The 25,305-nt window shown below is 54.8% G+C and overlaps 1 protein-coding gene across 3 annotated transcripts in view; it reads right to left on the bottom strand.

Moving 5' to 3' along the window:
• The window catches only part of DNAH1 (dynein axonemal heavy chain 1), an 81,482-nt gene that overhangs the window by 6,139 nt on the left and 50,038 nt on the right, over positions 1-25,305 (bottom strand). For all 3 annotated transcript variants that reach the window (XM_036030869.1, XM_036030867.1, XM_036030868.1), the window contains 32 exons: positions 23,474-23,565; positions 23,126-23,280; positions 21,857-22,034; positions 20,825-21,019; positions 20,617-20,736; positions 20,193-20,351; positions 19,935-20,039; positions 18,691-18,831; positions 18,411-18,571; positions 17,810-17,967; positions 17,309-17,482; positions 16,488-16,526; positions 13,708-13,886; positions 12,369-12,599; positions 11,487-11,683; positions 10,884-11,019; positions 9,775-9,983; positions 9,384-9,555; positions 8,228-8,419; positions 7,759-7,869; positions 6,849-7,034; positions 6,241-6,432; positions 4,867-5,034; positions 4,585-4,776; positions 4,270-4,401; positions 3,365-3,490; positions 2,625-2,744; positions 2,357-2,506; positions 2,078-2,238; positions 1,050-1,275; positions 733-928; positions 258-409 (listed from right to left, as the gene is read on the bottom strand). In XM_036030869.1, coding sequence (XP_035886762.1) covers positions 258-409; positions 733-928; positions 1,050-1,275; positions 2,078-2,238; positions 2,357-2,506; positions 2,625-2,744; positions 3,365-3,490; positions 4,270-4,401; positions 4,585-4,776; positions 4,867-5,034; positions 6,241-6,432; positions 6,849-7,034; positions 7,759-7,869; positions 8,228-8,419; positions 9,384-9,555; positions 9,775-9,983; positions 10,884-11,019; positions 11,487-11,683; positions 12,369-12,599; positions 13,708-13,886; positions 16,488-16,526; positions 17,309-17,482; positions 17,810-17,967; positions 18,411-18,571; positions 18,691-18,831; positions 19,935-20,039; positions 20,193-20,351; positions 20,617-20,736; positions 20,825-21,019; positions 21,857-22,034; positions 23,126-23,280; positions 23,474-23,565 — 5,105 coding nt within the window. The remainder of the gene's footprint in view (positions 1-257; positions 410-732; positions 929-1,049; positions 1,276-2,077; positions 2,239-2,356; positions 2,507-2,624; positions 2,745-3,364; positions 3,491-4,269; positions 4,402-4,584; positions 4,777-4,866; positions 5,035-6,240; positions 6,433-6,848; positions 7,035-7,758; positions 7,870-8,227; positions 8,420-9,383; positions 9,556-9,774; positions 9,984-10,883; positions 11,020-11,486; positions 11,684-12,368; positions 12,600-13,707; positions 13,887-16,487; positions 16,527-17,308; positions 17,483-17,809; positions 17,968-18,410; positions 18,572-18,690; positions 18,832-19,934; positions 20,040-20,192; positions 20,352-20,616; positions 20,737-20,824; positions 21,020-21,856; positions 22,035-23,125; positions 23,281-23,473; positions 23,566-25,305) is intronic.

The raw sequence follows: 25,305 nt of genomic DNA, 5'->3' as shown, positions 1-25,305 counted from the left end.
CCTCTCTGCTCACCAACACACTCAAGCTTCTGAGAAGGCCTGTACTCATAGGACTGCTTGGGTTACTACTAACCCAGGGTCTCCTGGCTGTTTTTAAGCAAGGAACTGTGTTTCCTTAGGCCTCTGCCCTTTTGCTCTTGCTGTGTCTTGCCTGGCCTTTCCTTCCTCCCTGTTCTCCCAGGCCCTGCAACAGGACAACTCCTGCGGCAGTCTGTCTTGGACCACTGTCCCACCTGGCTGCCTCTCTATTCATGCACCTGGTTGATCTTGTCCTCATTCATCATGATGCGGGCACACAGCAGGAAGGCAAACATCAGCTTGTGCTTCTCAAAGAGGCTGCGGCAGACGTTACTGTAAAGGCTGTAGGTCAGGTAGCGATTGATGTTGGCGATGCGCTTCTTCAGATTGTCTGCAGGCAGAGAGATGATGCAGCACATGGGGAGAGGGGGAGAAAGCAAGAGCCCTGGGGTCCAGCCCAGCCAGTCCCCTCAGCAGCCACAGGAGGGCTGGGCCTCCCCATGGGCCTTCTGGAGTTCCCAGTAAAAGGGCTCTGAGGAAGATAGGGAAGGGTGTGTGTTCTTATGTAGAGTGTATCTGTGATGAGAGCATGTGCAAGTGACTATGGGTGTCAGTTTGTGCACGTGCCCACATGAAAACATGTTCACTTGTCCCATCTGTGCCAGGCTGGGAGCCTGGCACTTGTGCCCACATGTGCATGTGTGCCAGGGCTACCTGCCCTCTCTGAGTTGGTGATGCCTGAGAGGAAGATGTTGAGAAACCACTCGAGAGAGTACTGGTACATGGGGTCCACGTTGGCCAGGTCTGACACACAGAAGAATAGGATCTGGGTACGGACGGCCACAGGTATGTACTCCATGCGCGTGAGGTCAATGTCCTTCTCCGTTTGCTCTGCAATCCTGACCTTGGCCTGGGGGTGCAGTGGAGGGGAAGTGGTCAGGCCTAGGTAGGCTGGCAAAGAGCAGCAGGTAGAAATGGGTGGGGCAGGGGGCAGGCCTGGGGGGGGTGGGGAGAGGCAGGAAGTTGCTGACCTGGATCTCCGCAGCCTTCATTTTGGAAGCCTCCAGCACTTTGATGAGTTCCATGTCATCCACAGGGTTGCCCTCCGAGGAGCTGAGCCGGTACAGGATCTGGTCTTCAATGTCCTTTAGCTCCTGGCGCATCTTAGCATTACTGATAATCAGCTGGTTTTTGGCTTCCTCCAGGTCAGGCCGTTCCTCAGCCACCACCTGGCCTAGCAGCTGGTCCTCTAGGCCACTGCCAGGGGTAGGGAACACCCTGTCTGTAATACCTGGTGGGCCCCAAGGGCCAGCCCCTCCAATTACCTGTGCTCCTGGGGCTCCTGTGGGTATCGGCCTGGGAGGCCTGCCTATCTCAAATTGCAGGGGTAATGCAGAGCCTGCTTTCAGAGTGATTGGTTCTCAGTGAGACCTTGGGTAGCAGCCTGGAATCCCAGTTAGGGACAGGCAGTTGGATGTGTGAGCTTCTGGGGTCTCTGAAAAACTCCCTCTCAGCAAGAGGGAGCTGTGGGTAACAGGGAGGGACAGGCCTTAAGGATGGTCCACCCCCTGTTCTGTGGAGAGGTTCATAGTGGCCACTGGCATGGAGCAGGCCTCTGGAATCTGTGGATGGTCAGCGAAAGCCTGGGTTCACAGCAGCAAGGGTGGGAAACAGGGCTGGGGAGCAGTGCCCCAGAGTGCATCCGACTCAGGGCTCCAGGAAAGCTCTGAGGGTGAGTGCACGAGGGCTTGGAAAGGGCCAACATGCAGGGGAAGGGACAAGGTGGGGCTAATGCTCTCAAGGGAGGCTGGGGCAGGGGAGGGGATTTGACCAGGGATAGAGATGAGTTGGGGATAGGGGTTTTAGGTGGAAATAGTGCAAGTAATGGGAAGCTGGTGGAAGGGCCAGAAGGTGGCAATATGAGTGGGAGGAAGCTGGCAGAGCCTCTGAGTCGGGGGAAGACCCATGAGTCCTGGCCTGGGGGTAGGAGAGGGGCAGCTGGACAGGCCAAGGCAGAGCTGATACTTGGAATCCTGGGGGCTGGGGGTTAGGGGCTTACCTGGGCGACAGGGTGAAGTTGATGAGTGTGAGTTTGGTGGAGACCTCGGGTGTGTAGTGTGGGTTGGGCAGCTTGGTAGTTATATACATCCTGAAGTCCTCGTGGTAGGGGATCACCGTGTCCCCTAGCTTCAGCACCGTGTTCCCCTGCTGCTTGTATGTCTGTGGTGGGTGGGATGGTCAAGCACTGTGCCCTCCAGTGTGGCAAGGGAGAGAGGCTCTCCTTTTCCCTGTCCAGGCCGACAGTCCACTCCCCATACACCCATGGCTGCAGGCTTACCTGCTTGAGCAGCACGGGCTCCAGAGCTGGATCTAGCTCCTCACCCACATTTTCCAGAAGACAGGGCTTGCCAAAGCGAATGGCATTCTCCATGCTGCGCAGGAAGTCACGATCACTCAGCTTGAGCACATCCAGCCCATTTTCCTTCTCCTGTGGGAGTAGGGGCAGATATGGGGTGGGGGCTGAGAGCCACCCTGAGACTCAGGTACTCCTCTTGTGCTTCCTAAGCCTGCTGGGTGGGGTGGTGGCACCTGGCAGGTGGGCTTACCATGTTCTTGATCCATTTGTTGGCCTGGCCCTGAGGGTCAATGAAGTGGGTCCAGCGCTGGGAGAACTGGTTGATGACCCCATTTTCCACTGACAGTGTGTCATTGGGGAGGCCAGCAATCTGTGGGGCACCAGACACCACATGAACAGTGTTAGCTGTGGCATCAGTTACTCCCGACCTCATGCTTTGGCTGTGTCTGTCCTCTCTCTGTTGTGTCCTCTTGGAGTTAGGGGACAAGCTACAGTGTGCTCATGGGCTAGCTCCCAACACTCCCCTTCACTGGGCTTCTCTGTCCTTTGTCCTACTAAGTCCTCACTCAGTTAGACCATCTCCACAGGGCCCACAGTCCATCAGCCCTCCCAGACTCTGTGCACCTTTCACTTTTGCCTACTGCCTCTTGGTTCTCTTCTTGTATCAACTCTACCTGTCCTTCAGGGTCTAGCTGAAGCACAACTTCTTTTAGGAACCTTTCTTAACCTTCCCTCTGAATACTGCTTCCCCAGCTTCACCCCCACTCTTCAAGCACCCCTTGAATTCTCTGCCCACAGTTAGTTAATGTCTGAGCCACACTGTGCTCAGCTTTCTCCTCCTACCCACAACTGTCTTGATGGGTCTGGGTGGGTTCAGGGGAGACATCACCGAGCACATGCAGGAAAGAGGGTGGGAGAGAGGGGATCTTGGTGCAGCTTGCACGATGCCACAGGCCCAGGCCAGTTGTTCCAACCCCCCAGTGTAGGCACCTGCCAAGAGCGGATCTTCACGGGGTTCCCCAGCGTCCCGATTAGTGTGGGCTCGGAGGTATGTGGGACGTGGTGGATCATGAGCTGCTTGACCCAGTGGCTGTAGAGCACTGTGCGGTACTGGCCCTGGGGAGACGCCAGACTCAGGTCCACCCCAACACAACACCTGTGACACCCTCCCACCTCCCTCTGAACCCCATCACTTGGCAGTTGTACACAGAGGTCAGAGCTCAGACATGGAGCTGGACACCTGTGCTCTCATCCCACTTTGGGTGACTTCCTTGGCTTTCGTAAACCTCAGTGCCTCACCTGTGAAACGGGTAATCATAACAATGCCCACCTGTCAGGGCATCTGTGAGAACTGAATGACGTGCACACAGCAAGCCTGGAAGTGTGAGGTCACATTTCCCACTAGAAGGCCAGCCCACCAGGGTGGGTTTTCTGACTGTTTGATGCACTGCTGCACCCCTGTGCCTTGGACAGCACCTGGCTCAGACAGGGTGCCTGGTAAGTGCTTGTTATTTTATTTATTTAGTTCCTCACCCTAGCACATTTTTTTCATTGCTTTTAGAGAGAGAGGAGGGGAGAGAGAGGGAGAAGGGGAAAAATGTCAATGTGAGAGAGAAACCAGTCGGTTGCCTCCTGTACACACCCCAACCAGGGATTGAACCCGAAATTTACATAGTGGCCTGATAGTGCCTTGACCGGGAATTGAACCCACAACTTTTCAGTGTACAGGATGCCACTCCACCAACCCAGACACACTGGCCAGCCCTGTTAAGTGCTTGTTAAATGAATGAGTGAGGGAAGAGCCACCCCACAGGCTGCTCCTCAGGAGGTGAGGCCTTAAGGCAGGGCCCCTTTGTGAAGTGAGGTTGTCCCAGACAGGGCTGGGGGCTCCTTACCGTGAAGGGACCCAGGTAGGCCACGAAGCCAGCAGCCACTAGCACGTCACCAGAGATGTTTTCAAGCATGTGCTCCAGGTTCTCCACTGTCTCCTGCCAACGCACCCTCTCATCCGACAGACCACTGATGAGCTGCAGAGGAAGCCCTGTGGGGTGGGCTCTGGGATGCCTGGGTGTCCCTGCCTGGTTCAGTCCCCAGGCTCCCAGGGATGGGTTGTAGATAGCCATCCCAGGACCCCACCACCACCCAGACCCTTCTAGCCCCTGTCTGGGGCAGGCCATGCCCACAGGGCCTCCCCGGAGGTGTGTGTGTACCTTGTCAGCTCGGCCCAGCCGATGCTCACACTGCTCACACTTCAGCTCCAGCTCCTCCTTCTTGGCGATGCATTCTCGGTACCTGGCCTGCATCACAGCGATGCCATCCTCCACCTCCTGCAGGCGCTGCTTTGCCTCATCCAGGATCTTCTGTGTCACCTCCAGGTCATCCTGGGCCTCCCGCAGGGCTTGCTGCAGGCAAAGGAGGCAGGGCCAGCTTGTTGAGTGCCCTGGGGAGCCCTCGCCCCTCTCCCTCGCCCTTCAGCTATACCAAGCCCTCACCCTCTTGGGCTCCACGGCCTTGGCCACGAAGTGGTACTTGTGCATGGCGCGCACCCACTGGCAGATGGAGGTGCAGGCTTTGGACACCTTGGCAATGGCGGCTGGCTGGAACTCTTCATTGTCAATGTACGGCTGAATGGCTTTGATCACTGCCTCCCCAATGTTGTCCTGGACATGGGAACAATGGGGTTCAAGGGACTACTTCTCAGGGAAGATAGGGTAGTGGGGATAAAGGATACTGTGATTCTATTCTATGTCCCATGCCCTGTGCAGACCTCAGCAGAGGTGTCCTCCTTAGGGAATAAACATGACCCAAAAAGACTAGCCAGAAGAGAAACTTCTGTGTTCCAGGATTTCAGATAATGTGATTGGAGATTTCTTGAGAAATGATGTAGCCCCAAGATCTGATAATACATAGGCTCCATTTAAAGTTCGCTTAGAGATAAGGGCTGCTTCCTCGCAGGTGTGGAGACAAATCATATTAAGGATAATAATCCCCACCCCAAGAGCTGACCACATCCCTGGGAGACTCCAATCCTGTCGTTCTGGATGGGCCCAGGAAGATGCATTGTTCACAAGCTCCCAGAACTCAGAGCTTGGGACCAGGGGAGCCTGAGCACTGGCCCTGAGCACTCCTCACTGGGGCTTAATTAGGCCTGTGGGGCCTCTGGTTTCCAGTCTGATAGGAAAGGAGGAGGAGAGATGGGGAGCTCACAGGGGGTCCAGCTACCTTCCAGTGCAGCCTGGGAAAGTGCCTGCAGTCCCAACATCAACACAAGCTGGTAGTGGGTGGCCCTCATGGGACAGACAGTTGCCCCCTAGCCAAATTCTAGGCTGAAGAGGGGCCCTCCAGAAGGGCTGTGGGCTCTAGGCTGACTTAACCTTGAAATAGCTCCTAAGAGAGCATATGCCCATAGATAATGAGAGGCCCAGATAGGGAGAGAAATGCAAAGACAAACAGGGGAAGCTTAATCTCAGGTGCTGAGGCTGAGGGAGAGGCAATGGTCAAGCAAATGGTGAAGGTCTGGGCCATGGCCATGGGAATCACAGGGTGGAAAGGGCATGAGAATCTCCAGGCTGCAGAGCCTTGGAGTAACTGAGGGTGACATCCTATGGGCACAGGAGACTGTCTGCATCCTGATTTCCTTAATACCCATCTGTTGGTGAGTATGTCTGTCACCCCACCTAGTCAAAGAGTCCTTCCAGGCCAGGATCTGGTTCCTGTCAGCTCTGTGGCCACAGGACTGTGTGTCTGCAGGTGGAGGGAGACAGGACAGAGATTCCAGTACTATGCTGGGGCAGACTCCTCTCCCACTTTCCTGTCCAGCTAGGTGGTCCTCACTCACTGGCTGGCCAGGTGCCTGGCATGCTCACCTTGTCAAACTTGAAGAGGCTCTCGAGGAAGCGGCCAGGGTCCTGCAGCAGCCCCTTGCCAGGCTCCCAGTAGTCATCCACCTTGGTGCCAGGCTTCTCTCCAGGAACCTTCTTGGGCTTGATTCCCTTCAGGATACACACAGCTTCTATGACCAGCTTCACGCCTGGGGGTGGCCGTTGCATAGCGCGTACCTATGCGCCAGGTCAAGAGTGAAAAAGGGAAATCCATCACTGTGTGGGCACCTCTGGGTAGGGACAGCTGCCAGACAGGGTGGGACCCACCAACTAAGTCTCCACCACCACAGACAAAGGGCATGCCCAGAGAACTCGAGCATGCTCTCAACCCACTGCTCCCCGTGTACCCACGCCTAGCCACAAAGTCCTGGATGCTCACCTCTCGGGGTCCCAGAGCCCTCTCTTGTACTTGCCTGGGCCCTGGGGCTGGTACAAGGAGTTAAGGGCAGGTAGCTGGGTTCAAGCCCTATTTTTACCCTTACCTTTTGGCACAGGATCCCCAAGGGATGTGTAGAGGGAGAGCCTGGGTGCCAGGACCCGAGCAGCCAGAAAGAAAGGCCAGGGGGAGCTCTGGGAGATGCCTGGCCACCCACCTCAGTCACGTCATTTTTGTTGAGATTGCGCAGGCTGGCCAGGGCTGCATCCAAGGCAGGCAGTGCCTCATCTAGATCCTTCTGGGCATCATCGGCGATAATTTGTGCCTTCCTGGCCTTCTCGTTGGCCTTGATCTCCTCTGCCTGCACTGATTTCCGGGTCTCCTCGGCAATGTTTGTGTCCACCTGGGGACCAGAGTCAGGGAGGGCCCAGCTGGTGGCCAGCGTGAGGGATAGGTGTGCCCTCCTCCCTTCTCTCTTTGTCTCTCAGTCTCCTCAGGTGGAAGGAAATGAGGGTTGGAATGCCTTGTTCTCCAGGAGCCCTCTTGGCTGTGATAAACCATGGAGATCTGGAATGCTAAGAGCCCCTTCCACTCCTGAGTGCTCACTATAGGCCTGGCATGGGGCTCTTGCTTTACGCACTTAAGCATAATCGCCCTATTGGGCAGGGTCCCCTAAGCCCACAGGGCACCTCCACATAAGACAGAGAAAGGTGCTCCTCCCCAAATTCCCTGTCTTTCCATCTGCTGGAAAAAGTTTTAATACACTGACTTTGTAGAGAACTACTTCTGCCAGGAAGCTGTCATAATGAAAATGCAAATCTGTGATGCCTGCAGGAGGTGGGGCTCAGAGGCTCTCAGAGACAGACTAGGGAGATTCTGCACAGCTGCCTGTGGCAGCTCTGCCACTTACTCCATGTTGTGTTTATTGGGGTTCAGACTTGTCTTGCTCTTCACTGTATCCCCTGCCCAGGGCAGTGCCTGACTACTGAATGAGGAAATGGCACAGACAAGTTAATCAAGCTGAAGAAGTCCTGACTTCTAGTAATCTTGTGGTTTCATGGGGATACTGAGCATACTAAGATGTGGTCAGACATCAATCAGGGACTGACTGAGAACAGGTCCCCCACCTTGATCTGCTCCATGGTGAGCACGGTGTCCTTGGCAGCCTCCTCCAGAAGAGGGCGCATACTCTCCAGTTCCTCCTGCATCCTGGCCACATCCTCAGAAGTTCGGAGCAGCTGGGGATGGGGGGTGAACAAAGAGGAAAACAGGTGTGATGGGTGGCCAGACAGAAAGCCTACAGTGGGCTGGCGAGAGGGCCCTGCAGGGCTGCCCTCACTATGAGTGAGAGGCTGTGGCCAGCAGCTTCAGTGGCCCCCAGGTTACCCAGTGGACTCAGAAGAAGGGAGCTGTCCCCTGAGAATCTGTGGAGTAATCTGCTTTGGCCTTGCCTTTTGCCTGGCAGCTCTTGCTCTTTTGATGAGAGAGGAAGCTGCCCATTTAAACGCTGTGGGCTGCTGACCGAAAGGCTAGGCTGGGCTACCAGGATCAGGGCTAAGGGGAGAGCAGGCAGAACCATGCCCCACCCCAGCTCACCTTGTCGAGGCCACTCTTCATGCGGTTCTTGGCCGTTTTAAGCTCCTGTTTCTTCTGTCCAATGAGTATGGAGAAAATATTGAGCAGCTCCAGGTAGCTCTTAGGTGTCACGTAGTTGTGGCGGGACAGCTCGGCCAGGTACTCAACACACTTCCTGGCCACCGACTGGTGGATATGCACACAAACCTGGATCTGTGGGATGGGAGACCACTGATGGCAGCCTTGTAGAGCCCCCAGCAAAGAGAGGGTACCAGGGTGCCCTGAAAACCACTCTCAGGGGTGTCCAACTTGCTGCCTGTGGGCCGCATGCAGCTCAAGATGGCTATGAATGAGGCCCAACACAAAATAGTAAATTTACTTAAAACATTGTGAAATTTTTTTTGTGATTATGTGTCACAAGGTATTTAATGTGCGTCCCAACACAATCCTTCCTCTTCCAGTGTGGCCCAGAGACCACAAAGGTTGGATGCCGCTGCTATAGCCTGGTCCTGAGAAGGGACCCATGTGCAGGAACCTCGATGCCCCTCACACTCACTCTCTTCTATGACCTTACAGCTTCAAGGACAAGGCCATTTATTCTGCAGATGAAAAACCCATGACTCAGAGAAGTTAAGAGGCTTGTTCAAAGCAGAGCTGGCTTTGAATGTGGACCCAGGCATCTCCCAGCTCTTGGCCCAGCCATAGCCCCCATGACCTGTGTGCCTTTCTTTAAGGGCCCTGAGGTGAGGACCCACCACTTTAAGTTAGATCTGAGCTAAGGGAGGGCCCAAGGCTGAGGGGAAATGGGAAATGGCCTCATCCTAGGTCTTGGCCCTCAGGTGGCCATTACTCTTTCAGGTTGGACCAGACAATTCTAGCCCCCCATCTGTGGCCTCTGGGTTATGACAGAGAGTTCTTTGAAGAAAACTGCCACAAAGCCCTCAGGGAATAAGATAAACAGTAACTATAACTGTGTGCTCAACCTCCTACATCATTGTGATGACTTCATGGCACTCCCATTATAGAGATGAAGAAACTGAGGCTTAGGCAGGTAAAGCTGTTTACCTAAAGGTTTACTGTCAGTGGTGGGCCTGAGACTCTTATCCAGGCTTCGATGACCCCAAGCCCAAACCTAAACAGTTCCCCCTGATTGTTTGTTTCTAATCAAGACACTTACCAGTCCTTCAATTACTTCAGGGGCAGCTTCCAGTTCTGGGATTTCATTCAGGAATATGGTGGCCACAGACTCCAGGGCCTCTTCCGGCCACTCATTAAACCAGTCAATGGTACAGCAGTTGACCAGGGAAGGGAATTGCCTCAGACGAGCTCGGAAGACCTCTCCAATGGGGCTGGAGGGCCAGGAGTCCAAATGAGGTCCTAAGACACTGACATTCCCAGGAACCCAGGGCCCTGGCATAGTCCTATGGCATGGCAGCTAGGATGCAACACACAATAGTCTGGACCCAATGGCATGGTGGCAAGGCCCAGGCCATTTCTCCTCACAGCTGGCCCAAGTGCACCCCCACCCAGCCCTGCTGTCCCTGTGTGGCTGTGATGGCTCCCTGTACCTCATACATAGCACCATGTGGATGTTGTTGCGCACGCGCCCAGTATAGGCAGCCATGAGGTTGGCCTTGGTGGGCTGAAGACCCTGCTCCTGGACATAGGGCCGCATGCTGGTGATAATCTGGTCCTGCTCATCCGGGGCATAGAGGTTGGGAATGTCACCTGAGTTCAGGACGTTGTTAATATCCTCCAGGAAGGACTCGTTCTTGATCTGGGGAGGGATGGGGTGACGGGGCTGAGCCTTGGAGATGGTTCCTGGATGTTAGACTCCACAGTTGTGGTCTCACTGGACCTTCATAGTAGCCCCATTTTACAGGCCATGGCACCAAGTCTCAGAGAAGCCCAGAGTCACAAGTCATGGTTTAGGACTGGCATCCAGGCCTGCCCTACGGCAGAGACCCTGAACATCACCAGTGTGTGGTGGAAGGGCCCTGAATCCTGGGTGGGAGTTATGGCAGCTTCCTCTTTACTTTTCTGGCCTCTCCATGCCTCTGTTTACTTACAGGAAGAAACCAGGCTACAGGTAGAAATGGGTCCTTGCCCAACTCATATGGGCAGGGCCTGGCCAGTGCCAGAGCACACTCTCCCTTGGCTGACTCTGTGCATAGAGCCCAGGGGTAGGAGCAGAGGGGCCCTTGCCAGGTTGGGTCACATCCTGGGCCTGCAGCCACGGCCCAACCTTGACCACCAGCCAGATTTAATCTCTGCTCCATTTGCCTCGAGGCCCCAAAACAACAACCTCACCTTCTCTCAGAGTCATGGGAGAGGCCTCACACACAGGGAGTTCCAGAGGGAGCAGCCCCCAAGAGGGCAGCCAGGGGCACAGTGATTTGGGCACAAGTTGAGTGGTCCTTGAGGTGGGAAGTGTTGGCCAGTGAGTGTGTGCTGCTTGTGGTCAGCCTCTGCATACTTGGGGCACAATAATGATTTATGCCTCATGCTCCTGACCTATCCATTGGCAGCTCCCCCCATGTCCCGACTATCCCTCCTAGGATCTACCCCACTGACAGTGACCTGGGCATGAAGGACTGACCACCTTTCAGGATGCCATACTGAATGGGGTTATATCCAGCCCACCCTGGACCCTGCCCACTGCCCATGGTGGTGGCACCTGGGTGTCTGAGAACAGGAAGGTGATGGGCAGGCTGTGCAGGCCAGCCTTGAACAAGACTTTCTTAATATCTTCTCGCCACTCAGTCATGCCATAGTTCTTGGAGAGCTCAATCTGGAAGCATTCGTACTCAGCCCTGGAGATGAGTTGAGAAGGGGTGTGACAACACTTGAGGCTGATGCTGAGGTGCTCATAGGTGCCCACACCCCACCCTAGCCATTTAGAATGTTGCTCCCATCCTGGACACATCTACAGACTCTCTAGGCCCTGGCCTACTCTCTGACCTCCAGACCTTTGTATGAGCTATTCCCTTGACCCAAATGCCCTTCCCTTCCATCCTCCCAGCTCTGGTTCTGAGATCAAGCCCATGGCCACCACCTCCAGGGATCCCTGCTGGATGACTGCATGTACACCCCCTTTCCACAGCAGTATAGGGCACTGTTGCTGCCTCTTCTTAGACCCCGGGTCCTGTTCCCAGAAACCTATGGGCTGGGAGGGTCTGGCTCAGAGCTGCCCTATGTTCCCAGCACTGTGGAATAACATGGATGGAAGCAACATGGATACCACCAACTGCCCCCTGCCCACCATGCCTGGGCCCCTCACATGTGCGAGGTGAGCCGTGTGAGGGAGCTGCGGCCACTGCCACCGACGCCCAGCAGGAGTGCGTTGCCCAGTGCCTGGCGCAGGGTGCGGCTGATGCGGCAAATGTGGCTCAGAGCGTCCATGAAGAGGACCAGCTTTAGCTTGGCTGTATTGATCTGGTTGTAGTCTTCCATGTACTCCTCGATCACCCTCATCATCTGGGGGGAGGGGGAGAACTGGGTCCTCCCTCTGTCCCTGTACACCTGGACCCCTAATGGGAGGCATACCCCTGCCCATGGCCTGCTCTGTTCCTCTGTGCTTGGAAGGGTGCTGGGCTTTAAGAAGCCAGGTCTGCCTTGAATGACACTTGACCTGTTGGACATATTGAGTCCTGAGGGTTAGGGTCAGAGCCCTGCCTTCTTCCTCTGGGGCTCACCAGGATGTACTGACCTGGGGGGAGCTCCTGGGAGCAAGGAGGATGTGTGGAAAGAAACCATCAGGAGGCTCTCTCCAGCCACACAGCTCCATGACCCTGACCCAGGCCTCTTCTCTCTCCCTGGGGTCCTGACTCAGACTTGTGATCTTGGGGTTCTGTTGGCCCTCTGTGAGTGGGACAAGAGCCCTCAAAACAGGGAGAGCATGTCCCTGTTCACAGAGCCTGTCTTGGTTGAACCACAAAGACTTGTTCTCAGAGATGGGTCAAGCAGGAGCAGCTGTACCCATTTGACAGGTGAGGAAATGGGACTCAGAGAAGTAAATGTGGGCCTGCAGTCCCAGAGCTGACCTTCTAACCCAGTATCTTGATGCTCAGTCTGTTATCAGTGGCTGCAGAGGGCTCAGGTCCCCAGGGTGGAGAGTGAAGAGGCCCTCACCAGGGACAGGGCATCAGCCGGGCCCCTTTACCTTCTTCTCGCTGGTGATGAGCTCGTAGGACTTGACGTCAGAGCCTGGTGACATGAAGTCTCCATAAAGGATGGGTTGGAAGGGGCAGACCTCACTGAAGGCTACCTCCCATTTCTCCATGTGGCTTTCTAGAAGCTTGTCGAACCAGCTGCGGTCCTCCTCATTCACCAGGCGGTCACGGAACACACGGCAGTTCTCGTGGTACCACAGTCGCAGCAGCTGCACTTTGTCCTGTGGCCATCCCAGCATCAGTGCCCACCCTCAGCCCTGGGCCCTCAGCCACCTTTCAAACTACCAGGAGTCGGAGGGTGAGTGGGAGCCACAGCTCTCTGGCCCGGCCATTTCCAGGAGCTGCTTGGAGGCGCATCTGCTGACTGAGGACTGAGCCCTGCAGAGTACTGCCTGGGCATCTCCACTCCCAGCTCCAGGCCCAGTTGGCCAAGTGCCTGCTGGGTGCCCAGTGCCTGCTGGGCGCCAAGTGCCATTAGCTGGTCATTGCTTCTCCCCTCTAATGGCTCCCATGGCTCCCCCAACTCTAAGCCTGGGAGGAATGCCTGATTCTTTTTACACCTTCCCAGTACCCTGCACCTAACCACTCAGCACATTTCACTGATGTGACCCTCAAAGCCCCTCTGGTTCTGCCCCCATCTCCATCACTGCTGCCACTTCTATCCCTGCTTCCCCACCTCCCTCTGGGTGACTAGACCACCCTCAGGGAGTCCCTAGCCTCTTCTCTCAACAGCTTTGGTTGTAGCTTGGCAAGGTCAGGGCAGCTTCTGTCTTGTTCACTTTCTCTCCTGACCAGTCAATTCTGGTCCACACACACTGACCAGTCAATTCTCCATATGCAGATTCCTACCCACCCCCTGGCTCCCCATCTCCTTTGGGTGCTGTTCCCCCTGGCAGCTCACAGGGTGTGCCTAAGCCTGCCCAGCACACATGACACCTGGCTCCCCACTGTACTTCCTGCTCCCTCCACCTAGGTGCCTTTCATTCCTGGAAGCATCCCTCTCACTCTCCCCGCAAATCTTCTCACACCCAGGGCCTCCACCAGGAGCCCTGTTTCTCCCTGGCCTTGCTCTGGCTCCCTCTTCTGTGTGGCCTCATCACAGCTGCCATTCTAGGCATGGGCTTCACTTGTGAGATGGAGCTCAGCTGCAGGAAGGCAGGGCTCCTGGCGGCCTGGCACTCACCATGTCCCCAGCTCCCTCTAGGCCTGGCCACATCAAGACTGGGGAGTTGGGGCAGGGAGACCTGAAAATGGGGGCCAGGGAGGATAGTGAGGGCAGAGTGGGCACTTCTCTACTGGACACTGGGGAGGGGTCTGCCAGATTCTCACCTCAACCTTGGCTGGGTCAGCCATGAGCATGCCCTGGAAGACCTTGGAGAGGTCCCTCAGGTTGAAGGTGTAGTGGGACTTGGCTGGGGTGGGCAGCAGCTGGGAGGTGATGATGGAGTACACCATGATGGTAGCTTCCACGAGGGGATCCGTGAAGTGGGCAATGTTGGGGGCCCCAGCTATGGAAATAGGAGGGAGTCTGGGTCACATAGGCTGGAGCTCCTGTGCAGCCTCTGAAGATCCTAGCCCCTGTCCTTGCTGGTGCTGTGTTCTCCCCCAGACACCCCTTCTCCAGGCAGCATGCTTGGGTTCTACCTACCCTTCAGCCCCTGTCCTCCACCAGGACTTCCTGATGCCCCCACCTCAGAGTGAGGAATCTCCTGCTCTGAGCTTCTGCCTTTTACATCCTTATTATTGACATAGACTGTTCATGCACGGGGCACTGGAACACATTCTGTGCTGCATGGGCCATTACTCTCTCACTTTATGGGGCTGTGTCCCAGACTTGGAACATGCCAGCTCTGAGGCATGCACGGGGAGGGTCGCATGGTCCCCATGGACTCAGGACTTCACAGCGAATGTAGTGGGGTTGGAGCTCAGCCGTGACCCTCAGGCTCACCTTGGAGCTTCTGTACTGCCCCAGCCTGCCTCTTCACTACTAACATGTATTTGGTTGTTTTTTTGAAAACTATGTAATTCTTTGCTAGGAACCATAATTCTGTCAGCAGGACCCTGGGGCAGAGGGAGTGCCTAGAAGTGGGAAAATGTCAAGAAGGGCAGGAGGGCTCCTGAGCTCTGAAGGCAGCTCTTCCGCACATGCAGGCGTTGCTTCTGGTCTTGGGCATAGACACTCCTCACCTCAACAAGAGAACATGCTTGTGGGGCAAGAGACTATGACACCCACAAGCAACGTGGACAGGAAACAGGTGACAGAAAGTGCTGGGGAGAGACTGGTAACAGGAGAGAGGTTAGGGAGAGCCAGGGTTGGGGATTCTGACATAAGGCCTCAATGAGGAGGGCACTCGAGCAGAAACGTGAAGAAGTGAGGTGTAGGCAGGCCCAGAACTAGAGACAGGCCCAGAGAGTGTTCCAGAGGCAGGATTACCAGGGTGGGGGCCCTGAGGTGGGCACAGCTGGGGTGTTAAGGACCCACAGGAGGAGGTGAGCGCACAGGGGCCAATTGGGGCAGCTTTGCCTGCTGCTGTTGGGGCTTGGGGCTTGCCTGCATGGGGGTGGGTGGGGAGACGGGAGAGGAGAATGTGATCTGATTTAATGTTTGAATAGGTCCCTCTGACTGCCGATGGAGGATGGACAAATAGAAGACAGATGAATGGATGCAGGGTGTGAAGGCAGGAGCAGGGACACCAGGGTGGGGCTGCTGCTAGGGCTGGGTGAGTGAGGATGGGCAGTGGCTAGGGGGTGCTTCTGGAGGGAGACTCGGCAGGACGCCCTGACAGATGTGTGTGTTACAGAGAGATGAGTCTGGATAGTGCTAAGGCTCTTGTCCTGAATGACTGAAAGGACAGAGCTGCCATAACTTAAAAATGCCCAGTGGGTATGTGAGAGAAGACGTGGGCTCAGGGGTTCGGGAGTGAGGTCTGGACTGAAGATGCACGCTTGGGTGTCCTTAGCACTCGGATGGGCTTTCTTGCTGGGGCAGGCTGAGATTGCCTGGGGAGAGTGTGGTTAGAGGGAGAGGCTGGGGAGTCAGCCCCAGTCAATCTAGGAAGGGGTAGGTGTGAGAAGGGGGACTGAGAGATGGGTGGGACATGTTTGGTCAACACTGCCGGCTACAAGGGTAGGTGAGGACTGAGAGGTGGCCACACGAGGCCCCTGGTGACAAGAGCACTCCTTGGGGGAGTGGTGGGGCTCAAGGGAAGTAGGAGGAGAGGGCTAGTGCCAGCAGGAGGAGACGCTTTTCAGGAGTTTTGTAGTCAAGGCAAGCAGAGGAATGGAGTATCGATGGCCCTTGGTAAGTGGGAAGGGGCCAAGGGAGGTGATTTGTGTTTCGTTGTTAAGATGGGAGAAATTGAGACATGCTTGCCTGAGGGACTGCTGGTGTTGGGGTGGGGGTGGGGCCACATCCTCAAGCAGACAATGGGGGATGAGATTCAGGCCTAAGAGGAGGGCTTCTTGCCCTTAATGGGAAGCAGGGAAGTATATTCCATAAAGCAGGTGAGAATGCAGGAGAGGATACCAAGGGAAGCCTGAGTGCAGGTAAGCAGTGGATGTGGAGGACTAGAGAGGGCTCTGTCTTCTGATGGCCTATTTTAGCTGAGGGGGGTGAAGAGGTGGGACATGAGATGGGGACAGAGTTCTGGAGTGTCCATGGCCATGCTGCAATGACCAACAGACCTGCCCTGTGTGAGGCTACCTCATGAGGGCTGCCAGATTCCAGCTGCAGATCACCCCTGGCTCTCAAGGTCATGCTGGCTCCTTGGAGAAGCCAGGTCTCTTCAGAGCCTTGTCTTCTTCACACAGGGTGGAAGATTGTTGGATTTCTTTATTCCCTCATTCAACTCACATTCACTTGGCTTCTACTATGGGCCAGATGCTAACCCAGTGTCAGGCACTGAAGGACTGATGGGTAGACGAAGGGATGAATGAGCTTAGGAAGGCAGTCAACTATGGTGCTAATCTTTGCTCTAGCAAGGCCCAAGGTTCCCACATGGTCCTGAGGATGGTTCACTGTGGCCCCAGTCCCCAGCCTCAGCCACAGCCAACTGGAACCCAGGGCTACCCTGGAACCAGAGCCCTTTCCCATCTAGGCCTGTACTTACGCACGGGATCCCGGTAACTTTTTTCTCCGAGGAGTCCATCTGGAGGTTTGAGGGAGAGATATGGGGCACAGAGTTAGGTGACCCCCTTGCTACCCACCCTGGCTAACTGTTCCCAGAATAGCTCACTGACCCCCAGTGTAAGCAATATGGTCCCCATCTCTAAGCTGGGCACGTAGGCACATCTGGCCTGTAGCACCTGGGTGCAGAGTAGGCAAGGCCATTGGAGGGAAGGCCTGAGGAAGTCTTGACTCCCATCTGCATAACCTGGCACAGAGCCAAGTAGAATTCACAGGTCAGAGTATGTGTTAGGTGGAAGAGGGGATGGTGGGGGAAAATTCCATCCTGGGGTGGACTTTCCCCCAAGCCCCATGAAGGATCGGGGCAATTTTGTCTGTTCTATCTTCATGGCTTTTCCTCAGTTCCAAAGATAACATCCTTCCACCAGAGTTTCTGGGCAGGTACTAATAGATACGTGGGTACTTATACAGGTAAATGCATATGTATACATATGTATATATTATATTCAGCAGTCACCACTGGCCAGGCTTCATGTTAGATGCCCTACATGCAATGTATTACTTAACCTTCAGGACTTGGGGTGGTGGACACTAATATTATCGCCCATTTTACAGAAGAAGAAACTGAGGCTCAGAGAGGTTCATGAATTTGACAAAGGTAACACAGCCGAGTAAGGGGTGGAGACAGGTCAGTGGTTCAGCACTCCACCCTTTCCAGTGGCTGCCCAGATGTCCTTGGTGTAGCTTACCTGGGCTGGGTTTCTGCCTTTGCCATGTGTTTCCCCACTGCTGCCCAATGCTCACCCATCCAACTTCTCAGGATGGTGGAGAAGATGCGCTTCTTGCTGACCTCATCCATCTCAACAAAGGACAAGTAATTGAAGTGGCGTGTTAGCCGAGGAGTGATGGCATTCCTGCCTCCACCTGGGGGGCCCATGGCACAGACAAAGTTGATGTCCACCAGTTTCTTGAAGGCTCCTGGAGTGGGGGTAGGAAGTCAGGAGGGGGCCCTGCCCAGGGCTGCAGTATGACTTCCGTGGGCCCTGGGAATTTTTATCTTTATGGGCTTCCCCCTCCATTAAAAAATATTTAAAATTATAATTTACAGCAGTATCAGTATAAAGACAGACATATTAATATACATTAAATTTTTCTTTGAGCTAAAAGTTCATTTCCCCCCTAGTTTTAAAATAAATTAAAACATTTCTGAGGACCTCTAAAAGTATCGTGTCATGGGCCCTAGGCCCTGTGCCTACACTGCCCAGTGGAGGACTGCCCTGCCCTGCCCAGCCAACTAGCACGCACCGATGATCTTGCGGTCATACCAGCCACCATGGTCCATCCACTGGCGCAATAGCTCGATAGGCGGCTGGGCACCGTATGTTTCCAAGGCTGGCATGTTCAGGTCATCGATGAAGAAGATGAAGTTACGCCCCAGGGGCGGTCCAAACACACCCTTCCGCCTATACGGAGGGGCTATGTGAGCCCAGAACTCATGGGCACCAGGTCCTCTGGGAATCCAGGGGCAGCCTCTGGGAAGCCCTCACTAACTCCAGCCTCATCTAGATTGCTGGACCTCTTGAGCAGTCCCTTGTCCCATCCCGAGTGTCCTAGATCATTACATTGGCTGTGCTAAGTCTGGTCCCCCTCAGGGTGTCTTGCCTCCCAGACGTGTGGATAACAGGCCTTAACCAAGTGCCCAGCCCAGGGCAAGCACCCATGGAAGGGCTCAGTAGGAATTCCTGATGGAAGAAAGCTCCAGAACAGTCTTCAAGGGAGCCCAGCCCACACCTGCCCACCCCCGGGGAAGGTTTCTGGCAAACTCAGAAGCATTATCTGGTGGGGAGGTTGGTTCAGCCAGATTAAGGGGGGCACTGGAGCCTAAAAAGGACTGACGGGTGCCCACCTCTTGTCCAGCTTGCTGTCAATGAGGTCCTGAGTTTGGTTGGCTGAAGTGCGGGCTGAGAAGGTGAGGAAGTGGCTGATATACTCCAGTGGCAGGTTCTTCAGGAGCTTGTCAGCTATGGTGAGGGTCTTTCCTGTGCCTGTTGGTCCAATGCACAGCACCTGGGAGAGTGGGGGTCATGTACACAGAGCTCTCTCATAGGGCCCAGTGCACAGGAGGAGTGAGCCACCCTGACCTGGGCCTTGGTGTGGGGTGAGACAAGGTATGACAGGGCACTCACAGGCTTGTGGTTGGTGAGTAGCATGCCCAGCAAGTAGGACATCTGCACGGTGTCCATGGTGGGCACAATGATATTGCAGTAGTTGGTGTCTGGCATCATGGTGAATGGAGCTGAAGAGTCCATCCACTTCACCCAGGCAACCTGGAACCACAGGTGGCTCAGGGGTGGGCCTCCAACTCCTCCCTACCTCACCCCTAGCCGAGTGTACCAGGAGGGCCAGGAGCTATACTGTAGGGCCTTGGCAAGAAGGCCTAGTGAGGGGCTGCTTCTCACAGAAATTGGAAGCCCCATGCCCCACCTCTGCCTAGGTAGGGGACTTCCAGAACTAATCACCAGGAATGGCAGGGGTGGGGGCTCTGCATATAGCTGCCTCCAGGGGTAGGTTCCCTGGAGACTGCTAGTCCCTAGGTCTCTACATGAAGGAGGTACTCTGGGAATTGGACAACCCAGAATGAAAAGGTCTTTGTTATTTAGTTTCAGCCTTTCCAAGAGTGTGGAGGCCAGAACCATGGGCTCTGGCATCACTTGAACACTCAGAGGTCACCTGGCCCAGTCTCCTCCACCACTCTCACCTGCGTTAATCCCTTCACCCACAGCCCTGATCCAGCTTGCAGACTTCCCTTGATGGGGGTGTTTGCTATGGTCAAACCAACATGTCACACTGGGGACAGTTCTGACTGTTAGATCCAAATGTGCCCTGTGAGGTTCCCAGTAGGACTCTGCCCTGTGACCATCTCTACAGATGCCTCTGTGCCCTTCCTCCCTCTGGGCTGGGGTCCTAATGCTGGAATGAGGTAAGAAGGCTCACTGAGTCCTCACTGGTTTATAGGAGGGATGGGAACACTGAGGCAGGCCATGGGGACTTGCTTTCCCTCTCTTAGGGAGCCCAGGCCCTGGACAAATGGGGCTTTTAAGTAAAATGGAAGCAGCCAGTCTCTAGGCTCAACATCAACATGGAGGAGACAGTGTGTATGGTTGAGAAGGGAGGTGCTCTAACCTCTTCTAGATCCAGATTGAAGTCCCCCTCTGCAATGACTAGCTGGGTATGACTGTTCTGAGCCTTAGCCTTCTTGTTTGGGAAATAACTACACCATGGGTCTGAGATGATATATACCTATCTCCAGCCTGAGACCTATGGCTGTCAACACGGTCTGCTCTCTCTACTCATTATTTATCCGGGGGCATAGCCACCCACCCAACGGGACCCTCCCTGTCCTGTTCCCTCAGGGAAGGCCTGCAGTCACCTGCTTGCCCTCCTCTTCTTCATCCTCATCATTGATATTGCTGATGCCAGCGTCATCCAGCCTGTAATCGAACACCAGCCCCTCCTCTGGGAAGTGCATGGTAAGCTGTGGAACCAGGAGGAAAACCTGTGAGGCCTAGTAGTTTGTGTGGCTACTTGTCACTGGGGGCCTGGGCCTGGGGGACAGCCCCCGAACACCTAGCATTCAGCACATGTGTCCCACGCCTGGGAGCCCATCCTGGGGGCTGCCACGTCTTACATTTTCTACTGTCATCTTGATCCTGAACCAGTGGCTGAAGTTGCTGCGGCTGACACTGTCCCCTGTGGCACCCACACTCCAGACCAGGGAGAAGATGAACCATGGCTGAATCAGCTCTGGGATGCGACTCAGCTTTTCAGGGGGTATTTTCTTGAGGCCCTGGGGACAGAGGGAACAGCATCAGGCTACAACAGAAACAGTACTGAGTGACCTGAGGAAGGTGGCGGTGGGGGACATCCCTTGGTCTCCGCTGCACAGTTTCGTGTCTACAGCAGAATGGACTGGGCATTCCCGTGACCCAGGAGAGCCAATCCAGTTTTCTCTTTCAGGAAGCTGGACTTGGGAATTAGGGCCCTCAGGCAGCTCCGGTGAAAAGGACAGGGTCCTGGCAAGCAGGCACGCAGCCTGCTGCTCACAGCCACACCTCTTTAGGCACAAAGGGCTTGAAGAAGCAGTCCAGCAGCTTGAGGAGGCTTGTGGTTAGGTTGCCATTGGTTGAGGTGATCACCTCCTTCACTGAAGACCGGACAAAAGTGATGGTATCCTGCAGGAGATGACACCTAGCTCCTGTGGCTGGTGGACACTGCGCCCTCCTGCCACACTTGGGCCTGGCACACTGTGGCTTCACCTACCTCCAGGAAGGCAACAAAGAGGGCCTTGAAGTGCTCCTGGTAGGGCTTGAATAAGGGAGGGAGGTTCTTCATCCAGCACTCGACATAGGGCATGAGCCCCAGGATGCTAGGCTCCAGGTATACCATGCCACAGCGGGACACTGTGGCTGGTGAAGCCACTGCCAGGTCCTGCACCTCAAACATCATGGTCATCTCCTGGAACAAAGATGATCTGTGTGAGTGGGCCAGGTGGCAGTCCCCAGGGCCAGGAAAGGGCTGCAGGACCATGGGGAGGGGTGCTCATCCTGTAGCCATGGCATGGGGCCAGCTGTGGGCCAGGAACAGTTCTAGGGCTGGAGCTGCTGCAGGAACCCTTTGGTCCTCAGCTGATAATGTGGCCCTCCCTTGAGCCCTGAGGAGGAACATGAGGCCTCTCCTGGGAGCTCTCTGGGAACTTGGGGTCAGGGCATTTGGGGATCCTTGGAGCCCTGAGGAAATCTAATAGGAGCCGTGTGCTCTGCTATAGAGCCTATACCTGTGTACATGGACATGCATTCACACTGACCTCTAGGTGTTTTCAGAGGGCTCAAAGATTGGCTCAGTGTAGATATAGTGAACTGCTTTTACTCCTAGGTGATGCACCTCACATACCAGAGGGGTATCCCTATGGTCAGGTCTGTACCCAAGCCTCTGGACATGCTGCTAGAATGGTGACCTGGACTTGGCCAATATAGTTGAAAGAAGGCCTGGGAGGCATAAGGCAGCAGCAGCTGGGAGTGGTGTGTGGCTGTCCTGGCCCTGGGCTCAGAGCATCACAGAAAGTGGGTCTGCTGAAAGGGCAGCACTGAGCAGCTGTGCAGGACATGGCTGAGGGGCAGCAGCTCGGGGACTGGGAGGGTGCGAGGAGCTGAGGCCTCAGTGGGTTGTGGTGATTGCCTGAGGTGCAGCTGTGGCCCGAGAGGGAGGGGTAGGGGACAAAGTTTGGCCAGCATAGTATGGCCTCCAGGTCCACGCAGCTGCAGAGGAGAGCAGGTGAGGGGACGGTGGACACACCTCTGTGAGCTTGATGATCTCTCCAGAGCTGAGGCACAGCTTTTTGTTGTCATCTAGCACCGTGTTCATGTTCTCAATCCAGACAGCATCCACTGGCCCGTCAAACATGTACCACTTCTTGTTGGTGTTGGAGGCAGTGGCCCCCACCCGGATTAGGGAGGAGAAAATCCCATCTGTCCTGCAGCCACCAGGGAGGGGAGGGTTGTAGGTGCCAAAGAGACAAGGCCAAAAGCACAGCTGGCTCCCAAGGCAACCTGGCTGCTAGGCTGACCCTGCTCTGCTGGTCTTTTGTTCTTCATTCTTCAATATCTTCATTCATTTAAAAAATTTAATAGGAAAAATAGGACTTTTTGGTGTAACAAAAATGTGTGCTTATATTCCCTCCACTGAATCCCCAGTACAGTTGTATTAAAGGAAGATTAAAGATGATATCCATAAAAGAAAAAGGAAGTAAGAGAGAGGCAACAGCAGAAATGGAGGCCCACACAGTTCTGGAGGGTGGAAAGAGATAGGGAAGGGGGAAATGACTAAGCAGAGAAAGCAGGCGATGTGTTGTGAGACGTATCTTAGAACAAGGAAGGCTCAGTGCAGAGGCACCAGGTGCCCTGGGAGGGGTTTAGGGGGACATTTTCTGGTCTGATTCCCCAGGCTCCCCCATCCACCCACACAGAAGCCTGGAGCGGGTGTGGATGAGACCCTTCACTGGAAATAAGGGAAGCAGGACAGGTCTGTATTCAGAAAGACAGGTGACTCCCTCTCCAGTGCCCAACCCCCACTGCGTTCCCATAGCACTGGAGCCAGGCAACACCTCAGCAGGAGACTGGAGGCTTCTGTGGAGATACAGAATTACCCCAGAGAAAAGACCCTTAGGAGCTGATGTTTGGAGGGTCTCAGCCCAGTTGCCCTTTCCCCAGCTCAGCACACTTCCCCTAAAATGCACACCTCTGCCTGGGAGGGACCCCAGCCTCCCTTGGGGCAAGGATAGAATCTGGTGTATGCCACAACATCTGGGCATCTTTTATGTGTTAAAACTCACTTTCTCCTTACCACAATAATGGTGCCATTTTTACCTTCACTTTGCAGGTGAGGACACCAAGGCCCAGGAGGCCAGGAAAGTCACTCAGCCAGGAAGTACAGTGGTGGGTAGAGTCCCTGGCCTGAGCTACAGACCTTCCACTGGACTAGGAGAAAAAGAGGGGCCCACTGCCCACAGCCTCCAGAGATCTGGGAGCAGGACTGTCACTGGAGTGGGGGTCAGGAGTCACTCACCACTCATGGGTGAGCAGGTCAAACTCCCCGTACAGCTGGCCCATCGTGATGGACTTGGGGTTGAGCACATAATAATTGACAGCCTCATATACACCCCCACTGATGGATGGCTGCCCTTTCAGTGATGTCATGGCAGCTGCTAGGATTCTGTAACACTGGAAAGACAAGCACCCAAGAGTGAGCCTCTTGGTCCCCCGGAGAGCAGGGCTGGAGTGGGCTGCAGACCCCAGGAGACAGGAGGTATTCTAAAAACCAAGACGTATAAATGGGGACCAAGATCCTGTTGAGGTTGCACTGCCCTCAGGCCCATTGCCTGGGCACTGGGCTGCCTGGCTTTGCTGTACTTACTTGACTCTTGCCGGAGCCCGTGGGCCCAACGAGCATGAGGCCGTGTCGCACCACTGTGGTCTCGTAGAGTTGGATGCACTTGGTCAAGAAGCCTGGGGGGACATGGAAGAGGAACCCAGGGGTCAGAGAATAGACTTATTCTCTGACAGAGAATAGGTCCTGTCTCTGCCGATAGCTTGCTGTGTGCCCTCAGATGGTCACCTCACTCCCTGAGCCTCAGTTTCCTCATCTGTAAAATGAGGCCCCATAGTTCTCATGGGCAAGGGTGGTAAAGCCCTAAGCATGAGACTGGCAGACAGCAGGAACTCTCTGCCAGTCATGCTTTCCACTGAAACTATTGCTCCCTAACATCCACTGCTCAGGGGGCAGACCACGTGGGCCTGCCCAGTGTCAGCTGTCACAGGCCCACAATCAATTCCAGCCCTAGAACTACTGCCCAGCTGGCCTGCTGAGAGCATTGCCCAGAGTAAGCCCTGGCCAATACAAGGCAAAATCCCAGGGTCAGTCGGGAGCTTTAAATGACAAACCCAGGGCCATAGAAACAGCTGCCGACTGTAGATGGAAGGCCAGACACACTCAGGTAGGAAATGAGAACATCGCTTGGGCCCAAGAGTGGGTATGTGGGGAGAGCTGTGGCACTGCAGGTTGGGCATCCTCGCCAAAAGGACAAGGGCTCATTATTCAGTGATGGCAAAGCTGACCCAAGACCATCACAGAGAGAAGAGCTTAAGGCTTCATTCATTCAAGGAGCCTGCTGGGGCCTGGAGAGCAGGAGGTGTCAGAGCCACCTGTGGAAGGCACAATGGAGGGCAGGAGGGTTACATGAGCATATCAGGCCATACAGGAGGGTCACGCATGCTCATGGTGGCCGGTGTGATTTCCTGGAGGAGCATCATTCTTTCTGGGAGGGTCTGTGAGGAGGAGAGGGCTTCCAAGTTTGGGGCTGTGGGGACAAGAGCTGTATGCCCACATGCTAGCAGGGCTGAGGCCCCCAGTTTCTATCAGGAAAGGGTGTTTGGGTCACAGGAAGTCTAACTGAGGTGGCATGCCCCCCAGCCCTTCCAGCTGCACTGTGGCCTTTGTAGCAAGCCAGGTCAGAAGCGCCCAAGCGCTCCTATGATGCCAGGGCTATAGTTCCACAATGAAAGTGAGTGAGTCCCGCAGGTGGGAGCAACACGCTTTGCTTGTGGAAGGAGTCCTTTTCTAGGAATCTTCTTTTATAATGGTTAGTCTTTGACCCTGGTTCCTGACATGGAGCTCCTAGACCTTTGTCATTTCCTGAGTGCTGGAAACTCTTGGTCTAATGAGGCAACTCAGTGCCAAGCTCCTGGGAAGGGGCTGGTCACCAGAACAACCAAGCCTTGATTAGAAACTTGGGACTTACATGCCCACCCCCATTCTCCAGAAAGGGGAGAGGAGCTGGAAATGGAGTTAATAATTGATCATGACTACATGATGAAGTCTCCCTAAAAATCCCTAAAATACAGGGTTTGGGGAGTTCCAGGTTAGTGAACATACCCACATGCTGAAGGTGACACACCCCAACTCTGTGGGGTCAGATCTCACCCTAAGTATTTCCTCATCCGTATCCTTTATCATATCCTTTATTATATAATGAACCAGTAAACTTGAGTAAGTGTTTCCCTGAGTTCTGTGAGCTGTTCTAGCCAATGATCAAACTTGAGGAAGGGTCATGGGAACCTCTGATTTGTAGCCAAGTCAGACAGACTTGGGCAATTTGGGGACCCACTACATGCAAGTGGTGCCTGAAGTGGGGACAGTCTTGGGAGCTGAGACCTTAACCTGTGGAGCCTATGCTAACTCTGATGAGT

This window comes from Phyllostomus discolor, chromosome 7 (genome assembly GCF_004126475.2).
Source record: "Phyllostomus discolor isolate MPI-MPIP mPhyDis1 chromosome 7, mPhyDis1.pri.v3, whole genome shotgun sequence".
Taxonomy (NCBI): domain Eukaryota; kingdom Metazoa; phylum Chordata; class Mammalia; order Chiroptera; family Phyllostomidae; genus Phyllostomus; species Phyllostomus discolor.
The sequence above is the reverse complement of the archived record's forward strand: the minus strand, read 5'-3'. Positions and strand labels throughout refer to the sequence as shown.